General features: G+C 37.4%; 10 protein-coding genes across 10 annotated transcripts; 3 read left to right on the top strand and 7 right to left on the bottom strand.

The window, feature by feature from the left end:
• Positions 1–603: 603 nt before the first annotated feature.
• On the top strand, positions 604–1,367 carry RO3G_16986 (uncharacterized protein; the record flags this gene model as incomplete). The annotated part of the gene is made up of 2 exons (XM_067671570.1): positions 604–1,248; positions 1,359–1,367. The coding sequence occupies 2 exons, from the start codon at positions 604–606 to the stop codon at positions 1,365–1,367; spliced, it is 654 nt and encodes a 217-aa protein (XP_067527860.1).
• A 1,837-nt stretch (positions 1,368–3,204) lies between these two features.
• On the top strand, positions 3,205–4,434 carry RO3G_16985 (uncharacterized protein; the record flags this gene model as incomplete). Its single annotated transcript, XM_067671569.1, has 4 exons — positions 3,205–3,715; positions 3,772–4,059; positions 4,132–4,234; positions 4,287–4,434. The coding sequence occupies 4 exons, from the start codon at positions 3,205–3,207 to the stop codon at positions 4,432–4,434; spliced, it is 1,050 nt and encodes a 349-aa protein (XP_067527859.1).
• Positions 4,435–5,521: 1,087 nt separating this feature from the next.
• RO3G_16984 (uncharacterized protein) lies at positions 5,522–5,917 on the bottom strand (the record flags this gene model as incomplete). The annotated part of the gene is made up of 1 exon (XM_067671568.1): positions 5,522–5,917. One exon carries the CDS (start codon positions 5,915–5,917, stop codon positions 5,522–5,524), a length of 396 nt encoding a protein of 131 aa, XP_067527858.1.
• Positions 5,918–6,464: 547 nt separating this feature from the next.
• On the bottom strand, positions 6,465–7,499 carry RO3G_16983 (uncharacterized protein; the record flags this gene model as incomplete). The annotated part of the gene is made up of 1 exon (XM_067671567.1): positions 6,465–7,499. The coding sequence occupies one exon, from the start codon at positions 7,497–7,499 to the stop codon at positions 6,465–6,467; it is 1,035 nt and encodes a 344-aa protein (XP_067527857.1).
• Positions 7,500–8,434: 935 nt separating this feature from the next.
• RO3G_16982 (uncharacterized protein) lies at positions 8,435–9,198 on the bottom strand (the record flags this gene model as incomplete). The annotated part of the gene is made up of 2 exons (XM_067671566.1): positions 8,435–8,443; positions 8,554–9,198. The coding sequence occupies 2 exons, from the start codon at positions 9,196–9,198 to the stop codon at positions 8,435–8,437; spliced, it is 654 nt and encodes a 217-aa protein (XP_067527856.1).
• A 1,301-nt stretch (positions 9,199–10,499) lies between these two features.
• RO3G_16981 (uncharacterized protein) lies at positions 10,500–12,431 on the bottom strand (the record flags this gene model as incomplete). The annotated part of the gene is made up of 5 exons (XM_067671565.1): positions 10,500–11,057; positions 11,199–11,206; positions 11,769–11,826; positions 11,950–11,999; positions 12,332–12,431. 5 exons carry the CDS (start codon positions 12,429–12,431, stop codon positions 10,500–10,502), a joined length of 774 nt encoding a protein of 257 aa, XP_067527855.1.
• Positions 12,432–12,725: 294 nt separating this feature from the next.
• On the bottom strand, positions 12,726–13,403 carry RO3G_16980 (uncharacterized protein; the record flags this gene model as incomplete). The annotated part of the gene is made up of 1 exon (XM_067671564.1): positions 12,726–13,403. One exon carries the CDS (start codon positions 13,401–13,403, stop codon positions 12,726–12,728), a length of 678 nt encoding a protein of 225 aa, XP_067527854.1.
• A 2,362-nt stretch (positions 13,404–15,765) lies between these two features.
• RO3G_16979 (uncharacterized protein) lies at positions 15,766–16,617 on the bottom strand (the record flags this gene model as incomplete). Its single annotated transcript, XM_067671563.1, has 1 exon — positions 15,766–16,617. One exon carries the CDS (start codon positions 16,615–16,617, stop codon positions 15,766–15,768), a length of 852 nt encoding a protein of 283 aa, XP_067527853.1.
• A 1,787-nt stretch (positions 16,618–18,404) lies between these two features.
• Positions 18,405–19,106, top strand: RO3G_16978 (uncharacterized protein; the record flags this gene model as incomplete). The annotated part of the gene is made up of 2 exons (XM_067671562.1): positions 18,405–18,832; positions 18,917–19,106. The coding sequence occupies 2 exons, from the start codon at positions 18,405–18,407 to the stop codon at positions 19,104–19,106; spliced, it is 618 nt and encodes a 205-aa protein (XP_067527852.1).
• A 1,100-nt stretch (positions 19,107–20,206) lies between these two features.
• Positions 20,207–20,716, bottom strand: RO3G_16977 (uncharacterized protein; the record flags this gene model as incomplete). The annotated part of the gene is made up of 4 exons (XM_067671561.1): positions 20,207–20,266; positions 20,314–20,463; positions 20,512–20,624; positions 20,677–20,716. The coding sequence occupies 4 exons, from the start codon at positions 20,714–20,716 to the stop codon at positions 20,207–20,209; spliced, it is 363 nt and encodes a 120-aa protein (XP_067527851.1).
• Between the last annotated feature and the right edge of the window lie 635 nt (positions 20,717–21,351).

Genomic DNA, 21,351 nt, shown 5'->3' with positions numbered 1-21,351 from the left:
CTTCCTAATAAAAATATAACATAATGATGAATACCTTTTTTTATGAAGATGGACATGAAAAAATTTTTAATGAAGGAGGAGAAAAAGTTTACGATCCGATGGAGTATGTGTTAACACATGTCGATAATCCCAACATAGTTCTTGAAACAATAACTAGTCAACAAACTTGAGCTTTAAGCGCTCCGAAAAAATTGCTAAAGAATCCTCAGTTAGAAGGCAGTCGAAACCTAGTAAGTTGAAGCCACCAGTGAGGTTATACAACAATTGCAGCGACTTCACCAGAGAAACATTTATAGACCGTATGCTCGAAAATCCTCAAGAGCGTGGACTAGTGGCCAAGGTTGCAAGAGACTTGAATACTAATTACCGCACTGCGTTAAGATGGTGGAATATTACAAAGAGACAGAAGAGGTTGCGTATAAAAAGTCTGAACAAAACAGTGGTCCGAAAAGCTCATTTACAACCGAGCATAACGAGTATATAAAAGAGCTACTTGATAATGACCCCCAGTTATATTCAGACGATATAATAAATAGTTTGACCGAACGATTTGAAGACTTTACTATATCAAAGTCGCAACCTAATAGCCATTTACGAAACACAATGCTCATCACTGTGAAAAAACCAATGTTTGAGTCTGAAATCAGAAACTCAGTGGGAAACCTACAGACGAGATTCGAGTGGTTTATGGAATGGAAAGATTCTGATCTGGATTTTACAAAAAATTGTATTTTCATTGATGAGGCCGGATTTCATATTAATATGAGAAATAATTGGGCTAGATCAAAAAGTGGCGGCTCTGCTATAGTAAAGCAACCAAAAACTAGAGCACAATCTCATACCATTATCGGTGCTATTCACTCGTCTAGCGTTGTTCACGTTGTCATAAGAAAACCTCCACCAAGAAAAGAAACACAGGCTGCTAAAAAAAAGAGAAAAGCTAATAATGGAAAGAAGAGAACCGCAAATGAGATTAGTACAGAGGATCCAGAAGTTGACGACGATGCTGCCGATAATAAGCCAGTACTAAAAGGCACGACTATTGCTCATTTTGTCAAGTTTATGAACGAGTTTCTTAATGTAATGGACCTTGATGAAACTTTAAAGGGAAGTTACATCGTTATGGATAGTGCTTCTATCCATAAATCCAAGCCGATGTTACAAAAAATTGAAAGTAAGGGCTACAAAATCATGTATCTACCTCCTTATTCACCTGAATTGAACCCCATTGAACAATTTTGGGCAATGGTTAAAGAGAAAATGAAGCGTGATCGGCTTATGAGTGGAGAAAATTTATCTAGTAGGATTGGCGATGCTTGCAATGATGTACTCATCAGTGATCTTTATAGCTTTTGTAGTCACTCTAAACGCCAAATCATTAAATGCTATAATAAACACCGTTCTAATATGCACGTATTTCTTTTAAATAAATGTTTATTTTTTAAACGACAAACGTCTATGACAAACTTTACCGTGAATTTTAGTTAGCCAGTTCCGACAATACGAATATTTTCAACCGGTCCAAACCCACGCTTATTTTTTTTCATTTTTTTTGAACCGGTCCAAACCCACGCTTATTTTTTTCATTTTTTTTTTTTGAACCGGTCCAAACCCACGCTTATTTTTTCATTTTTTTTTTTTTTTGAACCGGTCCAAACCCACGCTTATTTTTTCATTTTTTTTGAACCGGTCCAAACCCACGCTTATTTTTTTTCATTTTTTTGAACCGGTCCAAACCCACGCTTATTTTTTCATTTTTTTGAACCGGTCCAAATCCACGCTTATTTTTTCATTTTTTTGAACCGGTCCAAACCCACGCTTATTTTTTCCTTTTTTTTTTTTTTTGAACCGGTCCAAACCCACGCTTATTTTTTTCATTTTTTTGAACCGGTCCAAACCCACGCTTATTTTTTTCATTTTTTTGAACCGGTCCAAACCCACGCTTATTTTTTTTTTTTTTTTTGAACCGGTCCAAACCCACGCTTATTTTTTTCATTTTTTTGAACCGGTCCAAACCCACGCTTATTTTTTTCATTTTTTTGAACCGGTCCAAACCCACGCTTATTTTTTTTTTTTTTTTTGAACCGGTCCAAATCCACGCTTATTTTTCTCATTTTTTTGAACCGGTCCAAACCCACGCTTATTTTTTCCTTTTTTTTTTTTTGAACCGGTCCAAACCCACGCTTATTTTTTTCATTTTTTTTGAACCGGTCCAAATCCACGCTTATTTTTCTCATTTTTTTGAACCGGTCCAAACCCACGCTTATTTTTTTCATTTTTTTTGAACCGGTCCAAATCCACGCTTATTTTTTCCTTTTTTTTTTTTTTGAACCGGTCCAAACCCACGCTTATTTTTCTCATTTTTTTGAACCGGTCCAAACCCACGCTTATTTTTTTCATTTTTTTGAACCGGTCCAAACCCACGCTTATTTTTTTTTTTTTTTTTGAACCGGTCCAAATCCACGCTTATTTTTTCATTTTTTTGAACCGGTCCAAACCCACGCTTATTTTTTTTCATTTTTTTTGAACCGGTCCAAACCCACGCTTATTTTTTTCATTTTTTTTTTTTGAACCGGTCCAAACCCACGCTTATTTTTTCATTTTTTTTTTTTTTTGAACCGGTCCAAACCCACGCTTATTTTTTCATTTTTTTTGAACCGGTCCAAACCCACGCTTATTTTTTTTCATTTTTTTGAACCGGTCCAAACCCACGCTTATTTTTTCATTTTTTTTGAACCGGTCCAAATCCACGCTTATTTTTTCCTTTTTTTTTTTTTTGAACCGGTCCAAACCCACGCTTATTTTTTCATTTTTTTGAACCGGTCCAAACCCACGCTTATTTTTTCATCTTTTTTTTTTTGAACCGGTCCAAACCCACGCTTATTTTTTTCATTTTTTTTGAACCGGTCCAAATCCACGCTTATTTTTCTCATTTTTTTGAACCGGTCCAAACCCACGCTTATTTTTTTCATTTTTTTTGAACCGGTCCAAATCCACGCTTATTTTTTCCTTTTTTTTTTTTTTGAACCGGTCCAAACCCACGCTTATTTTTCTCATTTTTTTGAACCGGTCCAAACCCACGCTTGGTTTTTTCTTTTTATTGACTAAATGAACCCCACCTGCTTCGAACAAGCTTGTTGTATTTTCTATTGCGCAGAGTATAATGATCTGAATGCTAAGATGTATACTGATAGAGTAAAGAACATGGAGGACATTCAGATTTGTTATCTTGAAAGTCCAAATGAGCCAATCCTTGTTTGTAACGCTCGTGTGTTTGGAGCTCCAAATTTATATAAGAATTACAAGTCAAGAGAAGATTTAGAAGAAAAATGTGAAGAAGACGATATGGATAAGAACATCAGCTTTGGTGAGTCAGAGAGTAACTTGGTAGCCGAAATTCTTATTAACAATAAAATAGAAAACGAAGCACAAATTGTGGAGTTTATAAACTATGTCTATCGTCCAAAGTCGGAACACGTTACAGACTCTCCTTTCAAGCTAACAAATGTTTCTGATAAAACTGTTTTGGGCGTACTTTGGAAATACACAGAGCGTTTTAACAAGACTACGGCTTTGGGGTTCAACCAATGGTTGAAGAAACAAAACATCGACTTCTTAATACAGGAGCCTGAGCGAAAAGTATTAAAGATTCAAGGATCTGAAACAAAAAAATTAAGAATCAGGATTTTGAGCGTGTTAGACAGTCAATTTCATGGTAAGCTTGAAAACGGTATTATAGGACAAGATAACGTGCTAACTCCAGTTTTATAGATGAGGTTGCAGATAATATTGTCAGTACAATCCCCAGACACCATGCATACATTAAACAACTCAAAGATGATGGTTACGAAGTCATTGGGTATTGCAGGAAGTCGAAAAAAGAAAGTGACAATCGGGCTTTACTACTACAAAGAATGATAAATATACTGTATGAAAGATCGCTAGTTCAAAAAGTCTTCGTCTCTCCCTGTAGCAGCGCTAAGCAAGCTTTGAGCAAACGTGATTTATCTGATCAAGATATTCTATCCAGCCTAGATCAAATCCACGGAAATACACAAGGTGAAAAAAAAAAGAATGAAACAATAATATAACTTCTAGTCAAATCTTGAAAAATTAACACGTTTTTTATAGATTTTTTGACTTATGTTAAGGAGAAGAAGACGAAGATATGTGTAGTAGCAATTGATTACGCCGGTTTCACTACCAACATGAGTGATCTAAAGAACCTACTCAAGTAAGTAGTGACAATATGTGTTCTAAGATGTAAATAGACAATAATTTTATAGGGAACATAGCAACATACAAAAAATTATGATTGACTTGTTTTTTTACAAAAATCATATCAAGGTCTTTGATAGAAACCAACTGCTGAATTGTGTGGAAGATCTGAAACAATTTGATTGTCGACCTGCTTACAGACAAAAAAGCAAATAAAAGATCTTGCCAGCATTACTACATCTTGAACTGAAAGTTTTATTTCTTTTGTCAATGTCAATAAAGTTTATATATTGCTAAAGCCTATGTTTATTAATCTAAATAGTTTTCGCCGAAAGTGAGCTGCTATTGTATTTCTTATATTTCTGAGGGTTGGAATCTATTCTTTTGTTACAAAGTAATATGGGTTTAAATGGATCTTCGTCGTAACAAATGTCGACATCTTCAAAATTTTCCAGTTTCTTCAAAAGTTTTTCTACATTAAATTCAGTATAATCTTGGCAGAAGAAGATGCATATTGCCTGCTCTCTTGTTATATTTTTGACCATGGGTTTAGCAACCAAGGATGGTTGAAGATGACCTAACAAAATGAAAACAAACTTGACCGGTTGAAAAAAAATTTTTTTTTTTTATGGATGAAAATTTTAATGTTTATTAAAACTCATCAAAGAGTATAAGGATTAAGAGCGATACAAGTGTATGAAACAGTGACCTGTCGCGAAAATACAAAAGAAATTAGCATAGAGAATTGTAAGCAGATAGTTTCAATAGTTTCTTCTGGATTTAATTGAGGACAATCTTATCCATGATAGAAGTCTGTTCAAAGAATTGTTGCCAGTGGGCTTTCCAAATGAATCGAATGACTGTAGCAAAAAAATCATAGATTGTAAAATTGTCATGATAGTGTAAGATGTAATACTTGGATAATCTAAGTGTGGATAAATTCTCGAATATTGAGCTACAGTTGGGATCTTTAGGATTTGACAAGTATTTCTTGAAGGCTGCGTTCCACAAGTCTTGTTTTTTGAATACAAGTAAAGAGCATATGCTGCTCTGTTTCCGGTAGCTTGCACAATTGGCAGTAGTCGTCATCTACCTTTGCTGGGATGATTCTATGCAAATTGGCTCGAGTGGATAATTTCTTATGAAGAAGTCTGTACCATACATTCCTAGGAATATGGTGTATAGGACTCCTGATAAAAGCTTTCCAGTTGTTGTGACATATATTTGTGATTTGTGAGTTTGAGTTGAAGCTAAACATTGTCTTTAATTGACGATTCTTCAATGCTGTTATATTGATATCTTCCTAGCTCATCTGTTGAATGAATGGGTCAAAGTTAATGTTTGGTTCAGTTGGATGCTCTTCATTGTCCAATTCAAGATCTTGTTGTTCAGCTGATAATAAAGATGCAAAATACGGCTTAAAGGTAAGGTTTCCAGTAAGAACAGCATTTTTGGTTTTTTGTAGAATATTGGGAGAGCCACAATGCTGTCTGCTTTTGAACTGTATGCCATTTGAAAGGAAATCTTGTTCAAAGAAATGATATGCTTTTTGTACTTGAAGGAACTTGCTAAATTTGAATTTTTCTTGAGGGTCTTCTTCGCATATATCTTTGAAGGGAATGAGTAGACTAGTTTGTGATGATATTGTCGAGTCATTTTCTGTAGGTAAACGAGGACAAGAGTCCAAAGCACTAAACATGGGAATTAGTGGATGGAGGCCTTTCATGTTACCGTATGATCTGGAATGTTTGAATATCAAAGGGATGACGTGTGAGTGAGCATCAAAGGAAGATTGCAGAGTAAATATCAACATCCTGTACAGGAAGTCTGGTATCCTTTGACGACAGTTTAAAAGTAATGGATTGATATATCGAAGCTAGGAAACCTTTTGCTGAATTTCTATATTCAATAATGAAACACCACCTTTGTCTTTCAGCTGTTCTAGAGTTGTCCGAGCAATCCTGGGAAACAGGTTGTGAGTCACGAATCGATACACAATAGAAGACACCTTATTGTAAAAGCTTTTTGACAGACTTGTAATTCGCAGAAAATCCCACAACTTGGAGAGTATGAGTATATTAGCAATGTGTGCCCTGCTATAAACGGAAAGTTGACGCTGTGAAAGAATGTTAACCGAGCTTTCAAGCTTGCTAATGGTTTCTCTATAGAATATATTTCGTTAGTCATATGTGAACCTGTTGGGTATCCAAATTACTGAGTCTAGAGTAGAAATGGCCTCCTGAAAATCATTCTTTGTCTTCTGCTACAGATGTACTGTCGGGCTTACTATTATCTTCTTCTGGCATTTCCGTATCCATTTTTTGAAGGTTACTCAATATAACTGTCTCTTTTTCAGTATTCATCTGATCAACATTAGCGTTCATCACCCTAGAGCGGTGAGTTGCCACTTGTTTTCTCTTACGATTCCAAGGGACATCAGAACATTGGGCTTTTAAATGTTGAGTACTCTCACAGATGAAGCAAGCTTTTCTTCTACGGAGAAGAACTGGATAATTCATTCGTGTATGATCATCAACATGACAATGGTTGCAAATGGGCTTCACATTGCTCCAGACAATATGTAAATAGTGATCTTGTTCCCAAGATGGAATTTGAAGTGTAAGAGGCTCATAATTTTTTGTTTTATCCTTGACAAGAGTAACATACCCCCTGCCATTAAACCAACCACCATACATTGTATGATGGAATCCTATTTCCAAAATGCTCCCATACTTCTCAAATAACCGTATCATCAACGGTTTCAACTTGTCATCCTTTTCATAAGGAATATTGGTGATCCCTATTCTGATCACATCCGAATTTTTATACATCGTTGCTTGTACTTCGATTTTTCTACCGAGAATCAAAAACTCCTTATTTAATGCTTCCATCTTATCTTCTTCATTATCAAAATTAAGCTCAATGTACTGATGGGCTCTACCAACTTTTCTTTCCCTAAGGTCTATGCCATTAGGAAATTTGTCTCTGAGAACAAGATTAAGACTTCTATCTTTAAAATTCAAGCCTTCAAATTCTGAAGCGGCAATAACGATGGAGTGTTTATCAATAGCTTGAAGAAAAACTGTTTGACTTTCCAGATTAGCTACGTTATTAACATCTGACTTGTTGTGAAATGAGACACTTCGTTTTTGGTTTTTAACTGTCTGCGCCCATGTTTTGAATTCAAACGGTTTGTTGTTAGGATTATGACGAGAATCGGCTATCCCAGGAGTTTTATTAGCCTTGCTAGTAATGTCGTGATTAATAGCGGAAAGAACCATGACATTTTGTTGGACCGGTTGAAAAAAAATGAAAAAATAAGCGTGGGTTTGGACCGGTTCAAAAAAATGAGAAAAATAAGCGTGGGTTTGGACCGGTTCAAAAAAATGAAAAAAAATAAGCGTGGGTTTGGACCGGTTCAAAAAAATGAAAAAATAAGCGTGGGTTTGGACCGGTTCAAAAAAATGAAAAAAATAAGCGTGGGTTTGGACCGGTTCAAAAAAAAAAAAAAAAATAAGCGTGGGTTTGGACCGGTTCAAAAAAATGAGAAAAATAAGCGTGGATTTGGACCGGTTCAAAAAAAATGAAAAAAATAAGCGTGGGTTTGGACCGGTTCAAAAAAAAAAAAAAAGGAAAAAATAAGCGTGGGTTTGGACCGGTTCAAAAAAATGAAAAAATAAGCGTGGATTTGGACCGGTTCAAAAAAATGAAAAAATAAGCGTGGGTTTGGACCGGTTCAAAAAAATGAAAAAATAAGCGTGGGTTTGGACCGGTTCAAAAAAAAAAAAAAGGAAAAAATAAGCGTGGATTTGGACCGGTTCAAAAAAAATGAAAAAATAAGCGTGGGTTTGGACCGGTTCAAAAAAATGAAAAAAAATAAGCGTGGGTTTGGACCGGTTCAAAAAAAATGAAAAAATAAGCGTGGGTTTGGACCGGTTCAAAAAAAAAAAAAAATGAAAAAATAAGCGTGGGTTTGGACCGGTTCAAAAAAAAAAAATGAAAAAAATAAGCGTGGGTTTGGACCGGTTCAAAAAAAATGAAAAAAAATAAGCGTGGGTTTGGACCGGTTGAAAATATTCGTATTGTCGGAACTGGCTAACTAAAATTCACGGTAAAGTTTGTCATAGACGTTTGTCGTTTAAAAAATAAACATTTATTTAAAAGAAATACGTGCATATTAGAACGGTGTTTATTATAGCATTTAATGATTTGGCGTTTAGAGTGACTACAAAAGCTATAAAGATCACTGATGAGTACATCATTGCAAGCATCGCCAATCCTACTAGATAAATTTTCTCCACTCATAAGCCGATCACGCTTCATTTTCTCTTTAACCATTGCCCAAAATTGTTCAATGGGGTTCAATTCAGGTGAATAAGGAGGTAGATACATGATTTTGTAGCCCTTACTTTCAATTTTTTGTAACATCGGCTTGGATTTATGGATAGAAGCACTATCCATAACGATGTAACTTCCCTTTAAAGTTTCATCAAGGTCCATTACATTAAGAAACTCGTTCATAAACTTGACAAAATGAGCAATAGTCGTGCCTTTTAGTACTGGCTTATTATCGGCAGCATCGTCGTCAACTTCTGGATCCTCTGTACTAATCTCATTTGCGGTTCTCTTCTTTCCATTATTAGCTTTTCTCTTTTTTTTAGCAGCCTGTGTTTCTTTTCTTGGTGGAGGTTTTCTTATGACAACGTGAACAACGCTAGACGAGTGAATAGCACCGATAATGGTATGAGATTGTGCTCTAGTTTTTGGTTGCTTTACTATAGCAGAGCCGCCACTTTTTGATCTAGCCCAATTATTTCTCATATTAATATGAAATCCGGCCTCATCAATGAAAATACAATTTTTTGTAAAATCCAGATCAGAATCTTTCCATTCCATAAACCACTCGAATCTCGTCTGTAGGTTTCCCACTGAGTTTCTGATTTCAGACTCAAACATTGGTTTTTTCACAGTGATGAGCATTGTGTTTCGTAAATGGCTATTAGGTTGCGACTTTGATATAGTAAAGTCTTCAAATCGTTCGGTCAAACTATTTATTATATCGTCTGAATATAACTGGGGGTCATTATCAAGTAGCTCTTTTATATACTCGTTATGCTCGGTTGTAAATGAGCTTTTCGGACCACTGTTTTGTTCAGACTTTTTATACGCAACCTCTTCTGTCTCTTTGTAATATTCCACCATCTTAACGCAGTGCGGTAATTAGTATTCAAGTCTCTTGCAACCTTGGCCACTAGTCCACGCTCTTGAGGATTTTCGAGCATACGGTCTATAAATGTTTCTCTGGTGAAGTCGCTGCAATTGTTGTATAACCTCACTGGTGGCTTCAACTTACTAGGTTTCGACTGCCTTCTAACTGAGGATTCTTTAGCAATTTTTTCGGAGCGCTTAAAGCTCAAGTTTGTTGACTAGTTATTGTTTCAAGAACTATGTTGGGATTATCGACATGTGTTAACACATACTCCATCGGATCGTAAACTTTTTCTCCTCCTTCATTAAAAATTTTTTCATGTCCATCTTCATAAAAAAAGGTATTCATCATTATGTTATATTTTTATTAGGAAGAGAGAGGGACAAACACAGATGCAGAAGCTATGCGACAATTAGGCGCAATCTTCCTGCCAATTTTAGTTAGCTAGTTCCGACAATTATTTTTGTTTAAATGTTATATTTTATTAAAGGTCCAGTTGAGCGCTAAAAATAAAACAAATAAGTGTCCACCCGGACCAGGTCAATCCGTTAGGATGTCAATGTTATGAAAAAAAACCCTCTGGGATAAAGAGTAAAAAAGGTAAAGGGAGAAGAAATGTGTTGAGCCATAAAAGATGGAGCTAAAGGAAATGTTTAAGCCATTCGAGGAGCTTCTGACTATGTGGGTGAGTAATGGGGATAACTGTGACATGTTGAAGTTGATCCAGTTCATGTAATATTGAGCATATAACTGGCCAGCGTTGGGACCAAGAGAGTGCTAGATTTGAGGATACTGAGTGGCGAGATGGAAGCATATTCAGAAGGAACGACAGAGGATCTGTAATGGTTTTAGGCATATAGAGGCGTTGGTGCATATTGAGGCAAGTAATGGCGTGTTTGCGTGTGAACTTGAGCGTAGGGTGTTTGGGACACGGATGCGGCTTTCCACCAGTTAACCAACCTAGCCTCCACCGTATACATCGACTACGTTCTGCATAGCACATGGGTAGCCATAAGATAGGGTCCAAAGATACGGATCTACGGCAACTTGAAAGAAGTTTGTAATGCCCACTTTATTGGCGCTTTTCTAGAGATTGTTGCAGGAAGCGTTTTTTGGCTGTTTTGAACATGTACTTATCCAGTTCCTCTCCTGTAGAAGGTAAGCTTTGCCAGAGAGGGGTCTTGGAGAGGAGGAACCATTGGTGTCCACGAATGTGTCGAATGTGTGGTAATAGTCGGCATAACAGTGCATCGTCAGGTAAGCGTAAGGACCTGTAAAGGAACTGTGCTTGTAAGATGTGAACTCGATCTGCCATAAGGGGAAGTTTAGCTAGGTGAGGCATCACTTTGGTGAAGGTTTTTTCACGGGCACCATAGATCTTACGGAGGCATGTATCTTGCACATCTTCAATTGATTTTAGCTGGGTATTATTGAAGCGGTTGATTGCCAAGCCATATTCAAGCTGTGGTCGAACTATATGAGCGGAAAATCTGGTTGAAAGGAGCCTAGAGAAGCCAGAGGGATTAATGCCAATTGAATTCAGTACGTTCATCGTAGCTAATGCTTTAGAGGAGTTGCGTCTGATCAGTTCATCTGAGTCTAGGTAACCCCCCTGGTTTAAATGGTACACCTAGATAAGCAAAAGAGGTTACTTGTGGCAGGACTCGGTTATAAATGGTATATGGTATAGGCTCCAGCTGATTGTCCAATATGACACATTTAGAGGGGTTCCATCGGTACCCCATTTGTAGGCTATGCTCTTCACACTTACGTAGCAGGCTAGTCATAGTCGTACGTTCAGCTATTAGCACCACGTCATCTGCATAGAGTAAGCAGTTTAGGAGCGGTATCGTTTCTAATGGCGACATGTCAGTGGTGATGGCCTGGGATCGTAATTGGGCTGGAAGCTGATTTATATAGACGGAATAGAGATACGGTGAGAGGATAGAGCCTTGAAGCACGCCTGTTTTCGGGTGAAAACGACGAGAGGTCGTATTAGAGAGAAGGATTTCGATTTGCACATCGTCAAAAAGGCAACGTAACAGGTTGAGCATGGGAGATGAGACGTAGCGGCTCAGAGTGTCCCATACGAAACTGCGATTGACTGTGTCATATGCGGACTTGATGTCAAGAAATGCTAAGACAAGCTTGACCTGGTAGTTTGTACGCAGTATGTGACTAATTTCTGTGAGGCACAAAGCCTGATCTAATGCGCTGCGGGATTCTCTAAAGCCACCTTGGGCTATATCAAGAGATGGCCCGTCGGTTTGTAGAATGTGCTGGATGCAGCGTTCCAAGATCTTTCTAAAGATAGTGGTCAGACTAATTGGACGGTAATTACCTGGATCTGATGGTGAGCCTTTCTTGTATATGGGTATCACCTGGGCAATGCGCCATGTCTATGGGACATATGACCAAGCCCAGCACATATGGAAGAAGTGAAAGAGAATAAGTGCTAGCAGATGAGATATTGGTTGGAGCATTTCATTTCGCAGGTGATCGATCCCAGGTGCTTTCTTGACTGGTAGGGAACAGATAGCGAGGTTAATATCGTCCCTGGTGAACGGGCAATCTATTTCAAAAGGTAAAATAGGGGTGTCGATTTCGTAAAGTTGGAGGTTTTTAAGAAGATCACCTGAGAAAGTAATTCCCAAGTAGGAAGCCATTATATCAGCTGCATGCTGTGGGCCCTCTGGAGTGGAGAAAGTGGGTTTCAAAGTTCGGTTCTTGCGAATACGGCTAAGCTTAGATATTGCCTTGGTATAATGGATCTCATAGTTATAGCTCTATAGCTACTACCGCAGCTGGTACAACGGAAAAGAGCTAGCAGGGGTTCTGCCTTAATGTGGCCGTTTCGTCGAAAGAGACCCTGTTTCTCACAGTGAGGGCATTTTAAGACCTTACGGTGTTGTTCGAACTGCGCAATCAATTCAGTAGTTTCCTCTTGGGTAAGAACATTTGATATGCTTAGTGTATTGTTTTGGTTGATAGAGCCAGGTGGCATACTTAGAGACGTTTTATTATCAGAGTATTGGCTCCATTTTTTTTTTTTTTTTTTTTGTAAAAAGTATTGGTTTTATAAATTAGCACAATAATTTTTGTTTAAACGTTATATTTTATTAAAGGTCCAGTTGAGCGCTAAAAATAAAGCAAATAAGTGTCCGTCCGGACCAGGTCAATCCATTAGGATGTCGATGTTATGAAAAAAAAACCCCCTTCGGGTTCAAGGGTAAAAAATGAGAAAGAAAAGTAGGATGCATAAAGAGACATACGAAGTTAGTTGAATTGTTTCAGCCATTCAATTAATTTTTGGCCATGAGGTGTCTTGCATGGGATGGTAAGGGCAGGGTTTGGGAGCTCCACCTGGCAACCAACCAAGGCGCCATCGTATACATCGACTTCTTTCTTCATGAGTCATTGGTAGCCACAAGATAGGGTCGAGAGTGATTGTTGGTCGACAGCTGGATAGTAGTCTGGAGTTCTTACCTTGGATCTGTTTTTCAAGGTTAGAGTAGAGGAATTTCTTTTTTATTGCTCTAAAGCCTCGGGTATCTAAGTCGGCTATTTTCGGCGGCATCAATTTCCACAGAGCAGTTTTTGATAGTTTATACCATTGATGACCTCTGGTGTACTGTATATGTGGCATTAAGCGATACAGCAGTGTGTCCTCAGGTAAAGATAATGAATGAAAGAGGAATTGGGCTTGCAAGATAGCTACTCTTTCTCTCATTGTGGGTATCTTAGCCAAATGGAGCATCACCTTGGTGGAAGTTTTTCTAGACGCGCCATAGATCTTACATATGCATTTGTCTTGTACCTCCTCTAAATATTTCAGCTGAGTATGATTGAAGCAGTTGATAGTTATGCCATATTCCATTTGTGGCCGAACTATTTGAGCATAAAATCGGGAGTATAGGAGCTTGGAGAATCCAGATGGGTTTACTCCAATAGAAGATAGGACATTCATCGTAGACATGGCTTTGAAAATATTGCTTTGTACAAGCTTCTCCGGATCAAGGTGGCCGCCTGGTTTGAAGGGTATTCCTAGGTAAGTAAAAGTTGTTGCTTGCGGTAGAACTTGGTCATAGATAGCATATTATACTGTCTGTGGTTGGTTATCCAAAATGACACATTTTGAAGGATTCCACCGGTATCCCATTTGTATACTATGTTCTTCGCATTTTCGTAGTAGGTCAACCATTGTTGATTGTTGGCTATCAAAACCACATCGTCCGCGTAAAGTAAGCAATTCAAGAGTGGTGCTAAATATAATGGGGGTGTATCATCCTCTATAGCCTGATGGTGTAGGTATACCGGAAGTTGATTTATATATACCGAGTAAAGGTAGGGCGAGAGGATGGATCCTTGGAGTACTCCAGTCTTTGGATGGAAACGCCTAGAAGTTGCATTTGAGAGGAGCATTTCTATCTGGACTTCATCAAACAAGTTGCGTAGGAGACCTAGGAATGGAGGTGATATATAAGGCTGTAAGCCCTCCCATATATAGTTCCTGTCGACAGTATCATAGGCGGATTTTATATCCAGAAAGGCTATTATGGGCTTGGTCTGATAATGTGAACGCAGTATATGGCAGATTTCTGCAAGGCAAAGAGCTTGATCTATCGCACCACGGGATTCTCTGAAATCGCCTTGTGCAATGTCAAGTGGGTATCCGTTAGTTTGCAACCTATATTGTATGCAACGTTCCAAGATCTTTCCAAAGATAAAAGTTAGACTGATAGGTCGGTAGTTACTCGGTTCGTTAGTGGAGCCTTTTTTATATATCGGGACAACTTGAGCAACACGCCAAGATTGTGGAGTGTAAGACCACATCGAGCATAAACGGAAGAGCGAAAGAAGGAGCGGTGCCAGCAGATGTTGTATAGGTTGTAACATTTCATTCCTGAGGTGATCTACGCCGGGTGCTTTCTTTGTTGGTAAGTTTCTAATGGTTTCTTGTATATCCTCTGCAGTAATTGGGCACTCTATCTCAAAGGGCAGAATTGGATTATGAATATTGTTTCTTTGTACTTCCCTTAGTAGTTGTCCCGAAAAGATATTCTCTAGATGTGAAGCCATTATATCTGCAGCATGCTGAGGACCTTGAGGTGTAGAAAATGTTGGTCGTAGGGTGCGATGGTTACGGATACGACTGAGTTTAGAAATAGCTTTTGTGTACTCTCCAATTGCCATCTGATGACAGAACCTACGCCAGTTTTCTCGACGTCTTTGGTGAATAAGACGCTTCAGTGTTGCACGTGCTTGTTTGTGTTGTAACCAGAAATGGAGTTTATTCAGACCGTATGCTTTACGCCATTTCCTATAGTAGTATTCTTTAGTCTCGTATGCTTGTCTCATTTCCGCTGTCCAAAAGTCCTTTAATGGGTCAGTTTGTTGGCCTATACGTCCACAGATGTTATCCAGTGATATATATACTGCTTGGAAAATGTCATCATTTAGTTTTTCAATAAAATCTCTTGCTGACTGTTGATTATGAGGCTGTTGTTTGTTGTTTTCGATCGACATTGATATGTTGTTGGCTGCATTTTGAAAACTTTGAATATATTGATTTCTTGTTTTAGCATCCTGCAACTTTGTGAGTTTCCAAGTGGTACGTGGTTGTTGACTGTGGGTTTCTGGTAATATGCTGGGATGATATGAGAAAGACATCATCTTGTGTGCAGAATCCAAAGAGAGATCTTCCCGTATTGTTAGAGACGGGTTACATAGTTCAGTATCGCTCATGAAGAAATTTATAATGCTGCTACCTTGGTGTGCTATAAAAGTGGGTTTTCCATATGCAAGGCGTTGGTTCCATAAGATGAAATTGTGTTCTTGTAACCATCTATATATCGTATTTCCTCTGGGGTTTGTAGAGTTATCTCCAGTATAAGATCCCATTCTTGCATTAAAGTCGCCACATAGGATGGTATGCTTGACATCGGGCGCTGTATGTGGTAAGGAATCCAGGACCTGACTGACGACTTGATTGTCGAGCGAGGGAGGAAGATAAACACAATGTACAAGAGTGTCTGCAATAATGAAGGAGAGTTTGTATTGGGAAAGCGACGTGTCATCGTCGTTCGGTAGGTGATGAACATGATATGGACAGGTTGGGTTGATAAGAAGACTGATACCTTGATGACCCTTAGTAGCTAGGGGTAGTAGTTTGATACCATATGTGTGAAATTGTTTCCAGTGAGTAGGGTATTTGTTAGGTGGCAAAAGCCAAGTTTCAGTAATAAGAAGAACCGAGGAAGATTGGGCAAGATGAAGTATTGGCGATAAGGCCTGTTTTGCTAGGTCTGTGGCATTGAAGAGAGTAATAGTGATTGGACTCATATGGAGGTTGTATCATCCATAGGAGCCGTGGCTTGGTTTATGTCCTTAGTTTCTTCGAAGATGCTCATATGATCATCATCGGAAAAAAATATGTCGATATCTTGCTGTCTGTTTATTGTTCGTGTCGGCAAAGTTTCTTGTAAAAGTTGTTTGCTGATCCAGCCCTTTGAATAAAAGTATCGGGCAACGGCAAATTTGACTGGGGTTCGAATGTATTGTAGAGCTCTTTCAATACGGTTACAGTGGTGCATAAAAGCAAGATCTTTTCGCTCTGCAGGGGTGCGATCAGCATATTTTGGATCACGAAGCACTTGGGGATCGCAAGGGTTAAAGTCCTCTTTGATGGTTACTTTGAAGCGTTGTAGTTGTTGTCGGAGCTCGTCTTCATAGTCATTGTGGATCAAAAGGGCGACAATGTTACGATTAGGGTAGTGTATGTCAATGATACGGTTGTTATTAATATCCACTTTGCGCAAGCGAGAGCGGATCTGTCCAATGGGTACCCTAGCCTTTGTAGGCAAGCAGATATATTTAAATCCTTGGTTGGTAGAAGGTGGCTGTAACAGACGTGCAGCCGCTTCTTGTCGTTGTAGTCGTCGTTGTTGTCGTTGAGCGGTCAATTGATCTTTAATTTGCTGAAGTTTTTCAGGTTGGTGCCATGGAGTTGATTGTAAAAGTGCTGTTGCAGCGTTCTGAAGAGGAGGGAACTCGGAAGGGTTCAAGTGGTTTGTGGGATTCGAGACGTTGCTCTGTTGATTTAGTTGTTCCTGGAGGTGTGCTGTCTGGACTCGAAGTCGTTCAATTTCAGTTCTTGCGGAAGCTAATTCTTTTGTTAGTAGTTGGATCATGTTAAGGAGAGACTGTGGATCGGCTTAGCTGTTGTCGATTTGTGTCACTTGGGATGACGTAGCGCCTTGGAAAGATCCAGAAAATTCAGGATTCATCGATGTTTGTGTGCTTGCAGGAGTAGGCTGTATGGAATTAACAATGTTCAACATAGTTTTGGCTCGGAAGCTGCTGCCACAACCATTACAACGGAAAATAGGTTGTGGAGGCTCAGATTTATTAGAGCCGTTTCGGCGGAAAATACCCTTTTTTTCGCAATTAGGACATCTCAGAGATTTGCGATGGATCTCGAAATGAGAAAGTAAATAATCAATTTCATCCTGTGATAGGATATTATTAAGGTTTTGCATGTTATTGTCGTTATTATTATCAGGTTTAGTAGAGCCTGGAGGCATAGTTAATGTTCTTTTAATGTTTTATTGTTGTTCGTAGTGTGTGTAACGTATAAATTCACGAAAGAGCGTCCCATTTATTTTTGAGAAAACGCCAAATTCCATAGGTTTGACTGTATTAAATTCATACCTTTGACTAAAAAAATATACTTTTTTGTACTCAGATTGTATTTTATATTAAAATATCCTTTTTTCTTTTCTTTTGCTATGAAAGTAAACGTTCCTTTAATTTGCTTAGTTAAAAAATGGGGAGTGGGTCCATTCCGAATTCCGTGTGTAACAAATGTCATGCAGAAAGGTTTTAACCTACCCCTATTGTTCACGACACAGAATAAAAAAGTTTTCTAGATCGATTTTAACATTGTAACTCTAAGCTACTCCTTGGCAAACATTCAACCTTACTTTATAACAATAATTGTTAAGGAAAAAACAGATGGAATAATCAATGGACACTCTTCTTATTTTGTATTTACTTTTTCTTCATATGCAAATCCGGGTTTTTTTTGTGTTACTATTTGGGGCTGGTGCTAAAGAAAATACTTTTTTTATACATGAACTGTAGATAAGCAGCTTTGTAAGGTAATCTTACGATATTTAGACAAAGGATTAGACAATATTGTCAATGATAGCATTTTCTTTTGTAAAATATGATGATCAACGACCTTTAATAATCATTTTCTTTAAACTGAGTTCAATGATATGAATACCGTATTGTGATTCTTTCCATGGATGAAAATTTAAATGTTTATTAAAGCTCTTCAAAGAGTATAAGGATTCAAAAATGATGCAGACTTACAAAGCATTGACTTGTCACGGAAAGATAAGGACAGTTAGCATAAGAAATTGTAAGTCGATATTTTTTATAGTTCTTTCTAGATTTGATTGATGATAATCCCGTTCAAGATAGGAGTCTATCCAAAGAATTGTAATTGTTGAGTTTTCAATCTTGATTTAAAATGAATCAATTAGGGCTGGTTTTGAGACACTCTAGAATAAAAACAAAGACTAAATTATTTTTTTTATTGGACAAATGTAGTAAATTCAATAATACGAAGTAAGTTTCTTTTTAGAAATTATAAAATATTTACATAGTTCTTTCTGCTCTTAAGCATAAAGTTATAAACGAAGCTTATAATCTTCTTGTTGTAATGGATTACCACAAAAGTCCTAAAATATGCCGTTCAAATTTAAGCCATAGGTGTAAATTGTTAAAAATCAAAAACGAAGTGTTTCATTCAATAAATAAAATAGATAACACTAACTATACTTTACTGAGGGGTCAAATAACTTTTTAATTTAGAAATAAATATTTCATTATCTTTATTTATAAAATATAATAGGAGCCACAAGTCTAAGAGCGGTGTGAACCAAAAGAAGCAGAGTGTAAGAGATTGAATATGCCAGTCAAGATGTACTTTATAAGAAGATTTCTTTCCGCTTTCCATCACTTTCTATGGATTTTTGCCTTATTTGAAAAAGTATCCACAACACCAGGTCTGAACATGCCTACTGTAAAGCAGTTACAAGCAGAACTTGCTGCAGCCAAGGCCGAAATCAATCGACTACAGCAATATAACGCCTCCCTTCTTGAGCAGTTAGCTCAGGCGCCATTCACCACTGTACCTACGCGTGTCTCTACTGCTACCGCTTCCTGTCCACCTGCTTCCCTTTCGTCACTGCAACTTAAACCATCTACCAAACGCCCCCCATCTCCAGAGCTTGAATCTGCTCCCCTCCAAAAAGTTTCCAAACCTAAATATGCTCCACCACATCCCAGCCAAACGGCTGCTGCTCGCACTTTCAGCCCCCCTTCCACCAACCAAGGGTTTAAATACCTTTATCTCCCTATACAACGCTGCCTTCTCATTCGCCAAAGACGTTCCCTACTTCGATGATTGCCTATCAACAGCAATCGTGTCCTGGATATTCACTATCCCGACTGTCATCTCGTTGCCCTCCTCATCCATAACGACTATGAAGCTGAAGTCTGCTCCCAATTAGAAAAATTTGAAACCTTCTTACGTGATAATCACGATCCTCTGGATCCAAACAACCTTCGAAACCCTGACTATGACAACTTCAATCAAGATGAAAAGTAGTGCGTCGTATGGGGCGTCTTCACTCAATGTCGTATTTACCCCATTAAATACTTATTATTCGTATGAGATTACTCAAATCTTATATAAAAAATAACAAGTACTGAATACATAATATTATATATTACATATTCTCTAAGACTCATTTACAATATTAACCATATACAATATTTATATTATTCAAGTTCAATACTAAAATTGACCTTGAGCACACTTCGGTCCCTGAATAATTTTATTTCCTATATAAAGGCGTAGTTTGATTAAATGGGTTCTCTCTCTCGTCTTGAAATCTAATAAAGAGGTTACATAGAGACTCATTCACTAGTTTTCAAGTACTATCTCCTTTTAATTCTCAAATTTTTATCTGCAAATATCTCACTCAACGCGTAATTCGTGCTATCCGTCGCCTCAAAGGCCCTGTCCAGCGCGCTGTTGCCCGCTTTTTCGTTGACAAAAGCATTCTGGCTACCATTGTACTCAATGAGCTCTTTCCAGCCAGACAGACTTGAGCTCAACTTTTATTTTATCATATGATTTCCTTTCTTGAGGCCCATTTTCCAAACGGTGATTTATTCACAAGTTACTTCTTACTCCCCCTCTGTCCTTTTCTTTTTTTGCTCTTGTTCCCATAAAGGATTTCTTTTAACTTCTTTTACGTCTCACTTGATCTGGCTTGGACAATTATGGTGTCTTGAAACGCCGCGTGCTCATTTAAGCCTTCAAATAAATGTATTATTTAAACATGCTTTATAAGATAAGGAAAGTGAAACATGTCAATATAATAATGTCAACATTTGACGCTTTAGCGTATACCAAATCATAGTTTCAGTTTTATAGCTAGATCACAATATTCCGCAAAATAAAATAAAAATATCAATCCTTTATCAAGGTTTTCCTCATAAGAAAAATTCGGAATGGTACGGTTACTACATATTAAACTCGAAATTTATAAATCAAAAAGATATGGCTTATCTTTTCTTTTGTAATTTAAATCATATCAAGAGATTTCAAAAATCCTTCACTAGCTCTTACAACTTGCTTAAAGTTGTGTTCAAATCCATCGTCACCTCCATAATAAGGATCTTCAATGATTAATTTCTCCTTCAAGGATCATATTCGCCAAATAGTTTGATGACTGCAATGGAACCAGAAGGCGCCATGCTCTATTTATGATCAATCTTCAACTTCATTAAAGACTTTTATGATTTACCTTTAAGTCTCTCAAATTGGATTTGTCCATACAAAGAACATAATCAAAGCGATCAAAATCTTGTTTGGATACTTTTCTAGCACGATGGTTGACAGGCACGCCATGAGAACGACAACAGGCAGAGCTACGGCTATCAGGTTGTTCTCCAACCTATTGTAAGTTAAATAAAGTGAACAAACACTTGTATGTATTGTTTACGTGGTAAGCAGCTGTTCCTGCAGAATCAATCTTGCTGAAACGATCTTGCAAATTATTTTTTTTAACAATGTGAGTGAACACGGCCTCAGCCATAGGTGAACGACAAATGTTGCCTTGAACAAGTTTAATAATTATGAACTTGAATAAAAACAAAAGATGAATTACCTAAGCAAACAAATAAAACACTCACAGATTCTGTTGTCATTAGGTTAATAGAGTAAAAACAGGAGAAAAAGGAAGTGACTCAACAGTTACTTTAAAAACTCAGCTTTTATGTCAAATAGGATATCTTTTTATTTTTTTTTTGCAAAAGTTCAGATCTCGTCATATATTTCCCAAGCAAACACTGTTCCTTACTGTAGTTGATTCAAAAGATTTGAATATGAATTATCCTCAATTTTTATGATTTCTAATTTCGAATGTTTATAAGGCACTTCTGATTTCATGAATAAACCTTTACATTTATTTCTTATGAGAATAATCCAGGGTTTTCCTGAGGTGGTGAATATTGTCAAATATCTGCATAATACATATGAATGACGATTCTATTCATTTAAAAATTATTTTTTTGTTGAAGTCAATGATACAGCAAAGCTCTTTTGGGACTTGAAAAAATACTTTGACAGTCACTCATTTCTCTCTTTTTCTTTATTTCAATTTTTTTTTTCTTTTTTTGTAGTTTTTAATGGGTATAAGTGCTAAAAAGCAAAAGACAATCAAAAAAACTGTTCATGGTTATTGTATTGGCTTTGGATTTCGGCCTCCATTTCAAGTTATTCTAGACGGTGAATTTTGTCGTGCAGCTTTAGAAAAACAAGTTTATGTGAAAGATGCTCTTCC

This window comes from Rhizopus delemar, genomic scaffold, assembly GCF_000149305.1.
Source record: "Rhizopus delemar RA 99-880 supercont3.24 genomic scaffold, whole genome shotgun sequence".
Taxonomy (NCBI): domain Eukaryota; kingdom Fungi; phylum Mucoromycota; class Mucoromycetes; order Mucorales; family Rhizopodaceae; genus Rhizopus; species Rhizopus delemar.
The sequence above is the reverse complement of the archived record's forward strand: the minus strand, read 5'-3'. Positions and strand labels throughout refer to the sequence as shown.